The sequence below is a fragment of the Lynx rufus genome, unplaced genomic scaffold (assembly GCF_022079265.1).
Source record: "Lynx rufus isolate CCGP_SWC_20201006 ecotype Redwood Valley unplaced genomic scaffold, mLynRuf1.p SCAF_18, whole genome shotgun sequence".
Lineage (NCBI taxonomy): Eukaryota > Metazoa > Chordata > Mammalia > Carnivora > Felidae > Lynx > Lynx rufus.
Window position 1 is genome coordinate 29,853,682 of NW_025814832.1, and position 12,417 is coordinate 29,866,098.

General features: G+C 54.1%; 1 protein-coding gene across 1 annotated transcript; it reads right to left on the reverse strand.

Moving 5' to 3' along the window:
- Positions 1-2,872: 2,872 nt before the first annotated feature.
- LOC124512826 (E3 ubiquitin-protein ligase TRIM47-like) lies at positions 2,873-12,100 on the reverse strand. The gene is made up of 7 exons (XM_047080432.1): positions 12,034-12,100; positions 8,271-9,028; positions 6,145-6,240; positions 5,699-5,932; positions 4,653-4,815; positions 4,370-4,522; positions 2,873-3,449 (listed from the first exon to the last, which is right to left on the reverse strand). Exons 1-7 carry the CDS (start codon positions 12,098-12,100, stop codon positions 2,887-2,889), a joined length of 2,034 nt encoding a protein of 677 aa, XP_046936388.1. The 3' UTR covers positions 2,873-2,886.
- Positions 12,101-12,417: the final 317 nt, after the last annotated feature.

Genomic DNA, 12,417 nt, shown 5'->3' on the forward strand with positions numbered 1-12,417 from the left:
TGAATAAGTTCGTATTTTGAAAGTAATTTTTTTGCATTTTGAAAGTGCACAACTATATCGTATAAGTTTTCTAGAGCAAATGCGGTATGGGAGAGGCGGTGTAGCATAATGGTTAAAAAAAAAAAAAAGCTTAGATTTGAATCCTGGCTGCTCAATTATATATCTTCATGACAAGGACATGGGACAAGTCACTTAATCTCTTCTCAGTTTCCTCATCCATACAACGGGGATAATACCTATTTATAAGGTTATGAGGATTATGTGAGTTCGTATTTGCCATGAACTTTTCATTTGCCGTGAATGGTGGCTGGCCTATGATAGACGCTATGTGTTGTTAAATAAAAGCAAAATTGCTTTGGGGCGCCTGGGTGGCTCAGTCGGTTGGGGGGCTGACTTCGGCTCAGGTCATGAACTCGCGGTCTGTGAGTTCGAGCCCGGCGTCGGGCTCTGTGCTGACAGCTCAGAGCCTGGAGCCTGTTTCAGATTCTGTGTCTCCCTCTCTCTGACCCTCCCCATTCATGCTCTGTCTCAAAAATGAATAAACGTTAAAAAAAAAAAAAGCAAAATTGCTTTTATGAAAATGCAAAAAGATTAATTTTAAAATTACCCAAGTAATACAAGAACACAATCTTTTTGTAAGGTACAACATGGGCATTTTTAAAGTGAAGCAATTCTTGGAGACAGACTAGTTTATAGCCTGCTCGGAGTCACAATAAAAAAAAATATTTGTTGAGTGCTAAGGCAGAGCAGGAAGGCATGAGAAGTGTGTGGGTGGCGTTCCAGCGAGGGTGCCCTCTCTGGTCTCTCCACAGGGAGAGACCTTCTTCTTCCCTTTTTCCCTTCTTCTTCCCTTCTTCTCTCCAGGGAAGGGGTGGGGTTCACAGGCGTAGATTATCCAAGAGCACTGGCTGATCCTGCACCGGGAAGGACCCCTCTATATTTCCTCCACGAGGCGCATGCTGAGCCGGGAGCAGAGACCCTGACATTTCGGTTTGCTGGCTAGCCCCCCTGATGTGCAGGCTGGCTTGCTGGTTGGCTTTTCGAAATACTAAAAACTATTTGAGGACCCCCAGCCCTCTCATTGTGAATTCCCAGCAGCCCAGGAACTGCAAACGAAGAGCTGTTTAGGAAAGCAAATACCCCTATTAAGTTCAGATGTGGATTTCATGCCAAGTGCCTGAGGGTGTCAGGATGGTTCCAGCATCACACAGTACCCCGGGAGGGGCTGGCGAGGGTAGCCTCTTCCTCAGCTCCTGGATGGAGAAGAACTCGGAGATCCATGCGGCTAGCTAGCACAGACCCGTCTCCTTGTACCCTACATTCACCTCCTCAGCACTTCTGGACCCCAGCCGGGTGCTGCGGGAGCCTGTAGCCCCTTGAACCAGGGAGAACGAAGGTTGGAGGCGGGAGCCAAGATTCAGGCATTTGGATGTGAAAGGCTGCTCCGGAACATTGAGGAAAAAGTTTACATTTCATTCCTACCAATCAGCATGGGGAACAGCCCATGGGGAATAAGAGTGATGGGGCGGGGATTGATTGGAATTGGTGCTGAGTGAAGGCTCCAGAAAGGAAGGTCAGCAAGACACCACAGCCACAGCTTGCTCAGAAGAGCCAAAGGGGGCCTCCCTCTGAAAAACCTTGAGGGCACCCCCTACATCTGTTTCGGGCCTGGTCCCACCCTGGCCCCACAATGACCTCTCCAGATGGGAAAACCAGGGTCACTAATTTCTCTTCCAACAGGCCAGGTGGGGATGGAATTCAGGGACACCCCCATGGGGTGCTTTTAGGCCTGGTTCTGGACTATGTTGCCCCAGGGGTTTTCTCCCTTGACTTGTATCATTTCCTTTTCAGAGCCAATCATTAACCCAAGAGACTCAACCTGAGAAACCAGAGAAACCAGCGGCTGGTTGATGCTGGAAATGCTGCCGTGGTTTCGTCAGAGGGGCTGAGTCTCCAGTCATGCTCCTGCCAGGGTTGCAAGGCAGTAAGTAACCTGGTGCGACCCAGCCTCTGGAGCTGACTCCCACACCCTCTGCTGGACAGGCGGGATTGCAGGGTCCCGGATGAGGAAGCAGCCCCTTTGCTTCTGGGCAGTGCTACACTCTGGGGGCGGAGCGCACTGGGCAGATGGCTGGGGAAACCAGCTTGCAGCCACACAGGGGACGGTGCAGAGTGGATAGCCTCAGTTCCGCATCCGCCCCAGCCTATGAGACACCAGCTGTGTGACAGGCCCTGCTCTGGGCAGTAGGCCCTCACCTTTTTTCTCTGGGCCTGAGATCAGCCTGGATTCTTTGGCTTAACTTCCCAGCCCCCAGTTAAGCAACTGGGACAGAACACCCCTAACCCATCTGAGGTGCCACTCTCAGTCTGGCCTCCTGGAGGGGAGGAATAGAAAGCAGCCACCCGCGAGGCCTTTGGGGACAGGGATCTGTCCCTGGGCCCCTGATGCTGAGTAGCCAGGACTTGCCTGGATAACCAAAGTCAGGGGCCTCTGATGGGCCCGGGGGGGGGGGGTAGGGGGGGAGGGGGGAGGGGGGGCATAGAGCCGGAGGCTGTGCACCGGGCCAGGAATTCCCCCCCGCCCTCCGGAGGCCACCGGACTGTCCCCAGGCCGCCCCCCCCCCCCCCCACGGGAGGGGAGTGGTGTGGGACTCCATCCTGGCTCAAAGCCCTTCTCCCACGGCTGCCGGAACGGAGGGGTCTGCCTGTTTCCTAGGATTCCCGGGAACACCCGGCAGCGGGTCAGCGGGTCAGGGGGACGGGAGGCCGGTTCGCCGCCCACCCCAGCCCTCAACCCGGGGGCCGCGACCTCCGGCGGCCCGCGCCCCCGGCGCCCCTTCCCGCGGGCCCAGCCCAGCGCTAGAGTCCAGCTTTATTGGCTGCCGCCTACGCCTCCGCCTCGGGGCGCTGCTTGAGCGTGACCGAGGCGCCGCTGCTGACCATGACCGCGGGGTAGAGCGGCTCCAGGAAGGAGACGAGGAAGCGGTAAAGCAGGCTCACGCCGCCCGCCACGCCGTAGAAGGAGAGGCAGCCGGTGCCGCAGTCGAGCGCCACGCCGAGCGTGCGGTGGTAACCGCCGTGCAGCACCGTCTGCGTGTTGTTGTGCCACACGGAGAACTTGAGCGAGTCCCACTCCAGGCACCACGAGTACGGGTTGCGGCCCAGCAGGTAGACGATGTTGCGGCGCGGGCGGCCGCCGAGCGGGGGGCTGCGGCGGTAGGTGAGGCCCAGGCACACCCACGAGTTGGACACCTCTGCTTCCCAGTAGTGGCGGCCCTCGGACAGGCCGCGCGAGCACAGCACCTGCGGCCACTGCTTAAAGCCGGGGAAGGGGCCGCCCGCGGCGAAGGGCTCCAGAAGGATGCCCAGGTTCAGCACCGAGTGGGTCTCCTTGAACAGGAACAGTTCCTCGCTGGCCGTGGTGGGGTCGAAGTTCAGGTTGCAGTAACCTGTCGGGGGGGGGGGGGGGTGGGGTGGGGTGGGGGTTGGGGGTGGGGGGGGGGGTAAGGGAGCTTGGGTGAGCGGCCCCCAGGGCTGCCGAAGAGGATGCTAAGCTGCGTGGCATCTGCACAGAAGTCACCAAGTGCTTCCCACCCCCTGCCCATCTCCTGGGATTGGCCCTTCTCTTCCCGCCCCGCCCCTGCTTTTTTCAGTCCGCAACTCTGGCCCCAGGTCACTGACCTCCTTTGGAGGAAGGAGTTGGGTGTTGCCCAAAGGTCTACCTTTCTAGAGTAGCTGAGAAACCAATTCCTCCTCCCTGCCCCCCACTAGACTCTAACATAATCTCCCTTTTTATTTACTCAGGACACAAGAATGAGTGGGATTGAGGGAAGGTCAAGGGCTCCTGGAGGAGGTGACTCAGGGGTTCACCAAAGAGACCCATGATATCTCAGAGAAGTCCCTGGGATTTGCCTCCCAGCCCAGCTCAGGAGAGGGGCTGCCTAGGCATCAAATGTATTCGATTTATTTATTGCCTAGCAATAAAAGGGAGCTTGCTTGAGGAAGAAACGGACAGGGTCATCCAAGCTGGCTTGGCTAAACCCTGGTGGGGTGGTGGGGGGACACTGGCAGGCCCCCAGCTGAGGGCAATGGTTGTGCCACACCAGAGCCAGGGAGGGGGGCAGAGCCAGCATCTGGGCAAGGCCCTGCCTTGCCCACCCACGGGATGGGACAGGATAGTCCCCTCCCTATCATGGCCTTGAAGTCACAGGCTGAGTCCTTCTGAGGTCTCCAGTCCCAAGTACGAGGTCTGGGCAAGAGAGTGCTGGCATCTCTCTGGTGCCCTGGCCTGAATGGAGAGGGGACTGGGGAAGTCAAGGCCCCCCGGGGGTCCCACCCTCAGGTTCGGACCTCGGTACGGAGGACTCACACTTGAGAAGTGTTTTCCTGTCCACAGCTGAGGGCAGCAACTCATAGGAGTTCATCTTAATGCCTGGAGGAGATTGAGGAGCATTGCTGAGGACACTCTTACAGCCCAGTGTCCTTTCAGAGAGGGGCATGGGCTTCCAGGAGGCTGCGTCACCTGGGGAAGGTGCACATGGGCAGGCAGGGCTCTCCACCAGTGCCTGGAACCCCAAACACTGCCCTGCAGGGCAGTCCCACCCCCAGGGGGCAGGTGAGTCTCCAGTGGCCCCAGGCTGCCAGATACTGACCCTTCAGGAGGAGCTGATTGATGAAGCTGAGACCCACGTCCAGCAGCCGCGTCCGGAGCTCCGCCAGGGTCTCCGGCAACTGGAGAAAGCTCTGCTTCTCCTCACAGTTGGTGCTCATCAGGGCTTCCGAGCAGGCGGGAAAGTGCTTCAGTCTGGGGAACTCCTGGATGCAGGGAGTGGCCAGCAGTACCACCCGTTAGCCCGGGGCCCAGGCAGATGCCAGGAGCTCTTGCTTATGCCAGGGACCCCACCGAGCCCAGAATCTTGGGGCAGGTGGAGAAACTGCTGGTTTTCAAACCTGGACATCTCTCTCCCTCCCCGCTGGTTGTGATGTCTTAGATCAGGGCTTTGCCAAAAAGTATGGCAAAGTGCATTAAGTAGAGTGGATTAGAAAACAATGGGAGGACGATTTCTTCTGAGCTTCGAGTTGCTTAGTGAAACACCTTGCCACATTTTTCCTGTGGTGTGTGTGTGGAGGGGTGGACGCTGTCAGCAACAGCTTTAGAAATCTGCTGGGGATGTGATAATCAGCTGAAGAAAGGTCTTTGCTCAGAGTTCCCGAGCACAGGGTTTGGGTAGCCCTGGGCCCCACCCTCAGAGAAGGCTGCTGTCACGCACGCCTCTTGCACAGCACCCTCTTGCAACAGCAGCAGGCTGCAGGACTGGGCCAGGGCTGGTGAAGGAAGTGTGGTTTTCATCCCAGGCTGTATGGATTGGTCTGGTCTCATTCCCATCCCTGGTCTGGGAGAATCTGGAGAAACTTAGACTGTGGCAGATGCCAGGAATCCCAGGGTATGTTCCCTTCTGTTCCAGGGACATGAAGGCGGGAACGTCAGGTAAGAAGCCAAGGGTGTTGGTGCAAGCCCAGGACCCACGGCCTGGGGTGAGGAGGCTCCCCGAGGCAGAAGAATAGATGAGGAGTTGCAGCCCCAGATGCTGATGGCTTAACCCTAGGTCTGAGCAGGTCTGGTGTGTCCGGGGGTGGAGGAGGAGTGGAGTTCGGATCAGGGCCTGGGGCAGAGACAGGAGTGGGGGCGGGGGCTCGCCTGCAGGAATTGCTGGTCGCTCCTGTTGGCGAGCAGGGCGCGGAGCCAGATGCTGTCCCCCTCCAGCTTCAGGAGCCGGTTGTGGCTCTGCTGGATGGAGCTGCCCAGCTTCCCCAGAGCGGCTGCCTCCTCTTTCTCGACAAAATCCAAGACCTTCACCTGCAGCTGTCCGACCTCCTGGATGATCTCTGAGAAGCAGGCGTTCACCTCATCTCGTGTTGTCTGGATCAATTTCTGTGGGTGGGGCGGGGAGCGGGTTGTGGAGGGTGTGTTGAGAGGCATCTCTGAGCCCCAGCCCCTACTGTTATGGCCCGGAACCTGCCTAGGCATCCTGTTGCCAACTGCTGGGCCCCACGACATCCGCTCCAGGCCCTGAGAGTGCCCCTCAGCCAGATGCAGGGCACTGGGGGGAAGCCTGGGCCTGGGAGAGGGGGGGCCAGCCTTACCGAGAGAAAGGCCACCTGCCCCCGGTGCCTCTGGCTGTCAGAGTTGATGATCAGCATCTGGTTTTCCACGCTGGCCTGGGCCTTCCGAACCTCCACCTGGGGTGAGGCAGGGGGAGGAGGAAAGGGCCCCTGATTCAGAAAGGTGGAGCTTCTTTCTTCTCCAAGGCCTTCTTGGAGAAACCCTTCTGCAAGCCCAGAGAAGACATACCTCTTACATTCCTAAGACGCCTGTATGAGGGACAAAGGCAGAGCTGAAGGGCAGATGGCCCGGGTCTTCTGCCCTCTGCTCTTGCTGCTCATGGTCTCTCACTCCCTGAGACTCTCTCCCCATTCTTTTTTTTCTTTTTTTAGAGGAGGAATGAGAGAGAGAGAGAGAGAGAGAGAGAGAATCCCAAGCGGGCTCCACACTGTCAGCATGGCGCCCGATGTGGGCCTTGAACTCACAAACCCAAGATCATGACCTGAGCTAAAATCAAGAGTCAGACGCTTAACCTGAGCCACCCAGGTGCCCTCTCCCCATTCTTAGGAATCAGGTTCTCTGTTCCTGACAGTGATGACCACAGGCTTTCAGATCACAAAAAGGGGCTGAAGAGGATTCAGTGGGCTGAGAGGGGGCAGTGGGTCGAGAAGGGGCACATCAGACATGGAGCCCTGGAGATACCTCGCTGGGGTGGCGCTGCCTGGGACACGCTGTGTCCCAAGTTCTGTGAAGAAGCCTCCAGTCTCCACCTGTTCTGGGAAGAGTCATGTTCTTGTTTATGACAGGTGATAGAACTGTGTTGTTCCAGGTGCCCGTCCAGTGGATTGTTGCTGGCACACAACAAAATGAGCAGCTCAAGCCAGACTGTACATCAACCCACTGCTTGCTTTGTTGACAAAGTCTTACTATGGACAAAGTGTCCACTGAGCTGAACGGTGTGGCCACTTGGCTTATATGCCCTCAGGAGCTCCTTGCAGTGGACCATTAAGGGGTGGCTATGTGGAAATATTACTGTTACCAAATATATTTGATAGAATGCCTGAAATAGAAGTGTTCCACTATAAAAAGCAGTTCAATCTGGTTTTCCACATTTTAATTTTGTTTAATATTTCCATATATTAAACAAAATTTGAAAGTAGAGAAAAGGAGGGGATCTGCCCAACCTAACATGACATATTTCTACTTTGACATGTTTTCTTCCAGCCTTTCCTTTATCTACGCAAAAAAGTTAACATGGAACTCATACATAGTTTTGGATCCTTGTTCATCAAACCCACCAACGTTTTGTTGTTGTTGTTGTTGTTATTTTATTACTTTAAAAAATTTTTAAATTTTATTTAAATCAGAGCTAGTTAACATATAGTGTGACAATGGTGTAAGGAGTAGAATTTAGTGATTCATCACTTACATATAACACCCAGTGCTCATCCCAGCGAGTGCCCTCCTTAATGCCCATCGCCCATTTAGCCCATTCCCCCACACCTTCCCTCCAGGAACCCTCAGTTTGTTCTCTGTATTTAAGAGTCTCTTATGGTTTGCTTCCCTCTCTCTTTTTATCTTATTTTTCCTTCCCTTCCCCTATATTCATCAATTTTGTTTCTTAAGCTCCACATATAGTGAAATCATACGATATTTATCTTTCTCTGACTTATTTCACTTAGCATAATACACTCTAGTTCCATCCACATTGTTGCAAATGGCAAGATTTCACTCTTCTGATCCCCAACATTCTAACATATATATATATATATATATATATATATATATATATCTTCCATTATATATTATACATATGCATTATATATTATATATTATATCATCTTTATCCATTCCACAGTTGATGGACATTTGGGCTCTTTCCATAATTTGGCTATTGTTGCTAGTGCTGCTATAAACATTGGGTTGCATGTGAACCTTTGAATCAGCATTATTTTTCTGTCCTTCTACCAAGCCTTTCTCATGTAACGGGCAGGTCCACCCTCCTGACTGTCACTTTGATGGTTGTGTGATTTCCCTCCAAGGAAAGAAAGGTGTGCCTGGGCTGGTGAAAGACTTTCAGGGAGAGACTTGGAACCACGAGTCCCGCTCCTACCCACCCCCCACCCCTCCCCCACCCCTCCTCAACCCCTCCCCCACTCCACCTCACCTCCTTCCTGGCACGTTCCTCCTCCAGGGGGATGGTGTCGTGGTTCTTGTGTTCCTCCAGCAGACAGGCTCCGCACACGCAGCTGCCTTCCGTGCGGCAGTACAGCCGCCGCAGTTTGCGATGCTTCCGGCACAGGCGGCTCTTGAGATCCCACACGGGCTCCAGCAGCTCGTGGTCCTGGAACATCTGGTCCTCGAAGTGGCTGCTCAGGTGCTTCTCGCACAGGGAGGCCATGCACTGCAGACACGACTTGACTGACTTGAGCTTCTGGGCGGAACAGAAGTCGCAGGGCACGTCCCTGGGCCCGGCCAGGGGCCGTGAGGACCCCAAGGTCTGGCCCTTGACCTGGGCCAAGCAGGTCACCATCTCCTCCAGGATGCCGTTCTTGCAGAGACGCGGTCTGGAGGGGAAGCTCTCCCGGCACTGGGGGCAGTACAGTGTCTCGCCCACGGTAGCCAGGTGGTCCCAGAAACCTTGGAGGCAGGCCATGCAGAAGTTGTGCCCGCAGGTGGTGGTGACCGGGTTGCGGAACACCTCCAGGCAGATGGGACAGAGGACTTGGTCCTCAAACGTGTGGAGACTGCTGTTACTCATCAGGAGCTGAGCGTGGGAAGGGCTTGAGGGCTGGGCCGGCGGCTGCGGGGCTGGCTTGTGGTCCTGGACTGGCCCTGAGAAGATAGAGCAAAGCCACGAAGAAGCCACGGCAGGAGCCGAGGGGCCTTGGAGGGGTACACTAGTCCTTCTCACAGAAACAGCTTCTGCCCACAGGGTACAGAGACTGTGTCGCTGGTCAACCCATGGCGGGGGGTGGGGCATAACATGGGGATTGTGTTCTCTGTGTCCCAGCCCTGACCCCTGCAACAAACCTTGGACGAGCAAGAGGGTGGGCAGAAGGAAATCACATCAACGGAAAGGAAAGGAGCCACTTCTTTGGCCCTTCAGAAGAAAGGCAGGAAGCCCAAGTACTTACGTGAGACTTTCTGCATGTCAGGGAGGGCTAGAGGCTTGGCTGCCCTGCGGTGGGATGGAAAAGGACCCCCAGGCACTCAGGTGCAGCGGCCTAGCCCTGGTCCCACTTCACCAGCTGTTGGGAGGGTCCCCATCAGTCCCGCGTGCCCCCACCCCAGCCCTCTCCATCTCCTGGGATCTGACCGCTGCCTTCTTACCTTTCCCTTTGGCTGCTGTGTTTTGATCTCCCTATCAAGTTTGGCCCCCCTCCTCGCAGGCCGCCCTAGTTTTGTTCCCTGACATCACAATTCAAGCGTGACCAGCCCCAGCATGCTGCTTGTGATGTCAGCAGAGCAAAAGGTGGGCCACCGGACATGCTGTGGGTGCTGATGTGGCCTGCCCTCTCCATGGGTGATTCTTCATGCCAGGGCAGGGTCGCTGGTGCCCCTGGAGCCGCTGGCAGTGGACCTAAGGGACTCACATTAGGGACCGGAGAGGAAAATGGCAACAAAGTGGCAGTAGGATCTTGGGCAACTCCTTTACTTCGTCTGGACCAGACATTCTTTTCTGGTGAATTGACAGGGTTGTTCCAGGAGATGATGTTCCAAAGCCTCTTCTTGGTCTAAAGTTGAATGATCAACATCATCCGATTGGTGATTCTAAAGACTGTTGCTTCCACTCTGGTTCTGATCCTCAGAAAGAGAAAAGGGATGAGCGAGGCGGAAGAGAGACTCTTCATGGCTCTGATTGCTTCTTTGTTGCTTTCTGTTTCCTATTCTCCCCCACCCCATAGGATAAACGCCCTGAAAAGCTTGCAATACATCACTGTCTTTCTCCAAAACATTAGCATTTGTTGGCTACAAATGGGAAATAGAAGGCCTCTCCTTTCCCCTTCTTAGAGGAAACATTTCAACATTTCTCCATTAAGAATGATGTTTGCTGGGCACCTGGGTGGCCCAGTGGGTTAAGCGTCTGACTCTTGACTTCAGCTCAGGCCATGATCTCATGGTTTGTGAGTTCAAGCCCTGCATTGGGCTCTGTGCTGACAGTGTGGAGCCTGCTTGGGATTCTCTCTCTCCCTCTCTCTCTGTCCCTCCCCCACTTGCTCTCTCTCTCTCTCTCTCTCTCTCAAAATAAATAAAATATACAACAAAAAAGGTTTCTGATAAATTCCTGTTAAAAAAAAGACACACACGATCTTCTCTCCATGTTGTTTTAATAGAATCATTAACAGAAAAATGACATCAGCTAAAAATACACACATTAAGATATGTGAGACTTGATTCTGAGCAGTCAGGTTTGACTTGGGGAAAATAAATACAGAGGAGGTAATAGCCACAAAAGAAAGCCCACAAAGGCACAAGCTACAGTCCGTAAGGGCAAGAGCTAGAATTAGTTAGGTTGAGTTAAATTTCCATGGTAACATTTCATGGAAAACAATGATCTTAATAAAAATATTTTAAAGTAAAAACGAAAATAAAAACAAAACCGAGATACAATTTAATGGCACTGTATAGAAAACTCATCAAGGGGGGCGCCTGGGTGGCTCAGTCGGTTAAGCGACCGACCTCGGCTCAGGTCAGGATCTCGCGGTCCGTGAGTTCGAGCCCCGCGTCGGGCTCCGGGCTGATGGCTTGGAGCCTGGAGCCTGCTTCCGATTCTGTGTCTCCCTCTCTCTCTGACCCTCCCCCGTTCATGCTCTCTCTCTTAAAAATAAATAAAACGTTAAAAAAAAAAAAGAAACTCATCAAGGAATTGGGCCGCGTGGGTGGCTCAGTAGGTTGAGCGCCCACTCTTGATTTCAGCTCAGGTCATGATCCCGAGGTTCAAGAGTTCGCATCCCACATGGGGCTCTATGCTGGCAGTGCAGAGCCTGTTTGGGATTCTCTCTTTTCTCTCACTCTGTCCCTATCCTGCTCATGTGCTCTCCCTCTCAAAATAAACTTAAAAAAAGAAAAAGAAAGCTCATCAAAGAATTAACCTGGCTTACCAGAGTTATAGTTCACTCCAAGGGAAAGGTTTACTGATGGAAATCTATGGGGTGTGATTCTTACTAGAAATTTAGCTGCCACTGGGGCTTTATGACTGAACAGATTCAGCAATACTCAAATGATCTATTGCAAAGGCTGATGCTGTATGGAGCTTCCAGCAAGCCCTGACTGGAGAATTACCATGCAGAGCTCCAGCGTTTTGGAAAATCGCCCTGCCTTCTTTTGCAGGTAACTCTTCTCCTTTTGAGAGCCTACCTAACCATGGGACATCAAGCGACCATGCGGCCTGACCTGCCTGATACGAACTAGGTGTTGTCTAACCCACCAAGTCAGCCTGAGGAGTAGTTAACCTAGCTCAGAAATCGATGTGACTGTCTCTCAGACCGGGGAACACTGGCAATCGACACTGTGTTTCACACTGGGCAGAGGGCAAGATCACCTCTGTGTAACGCGTAGCTGCGTCTTGTTACGTAGAGACATGAAGTTTTGTTTTTACCATTGTAAGTTCAAATACGCGTGGGAGCGTGTATACGGATGCCGAGCAGCCCAAGCTGCTGGCTATTACGTCTCGGCTCCAAGCCACCCTCCAGACTCTGCTCTGTGCATCTTTAACAGCTGAGTCCCGGACAGGTGCACCCATGGGGAACGTGGGAGGGGGACTGCAAGATTGGGGAGGCAGGAGGGGGCGGGGCGGGCGGCGGGGCAGAAGGGACATGCTTCTTCCGGTTAACGGAGAAACCACAGCACCTCAGCTTTGCTCTGGCAGCAAGAGCTGGTTCCAGGAGTGTGGTCCTAGAACGGTTCCAGGAGTAGCGTGGTCCTACGACCAGTCTCGCTGAGCCCCTGGGACCGCAGCATCTCCTCTATGCGGCCCCTTGGCCCCTCCTCCATGCCTGTTACTTTGTAATAATCCCAACCTCTTCCTTTGGCTCCCCTGCCCTAGAACAATAACTACGTCCTGCAGTCACTCCATCTGTGACACCTCAGTGGGCCTGGGGGCCCTTTCCTCTTCTTACCACTTGTTAACTGCTGTGGTCTGTCCCCCATTGGGCCCTGGCTGGTACAAACACACACCTCGTTCGCTGTGTGTATACACGTCTCCCCAGCTGTAAGCACCCTATGGCGGGGGGGGGGGGCGGGGGAGACTAACACCTTTTGAGGGTCCCACACCTTGCCTGGTGCCTTAAGTGACCAACACTTGGCTTGCT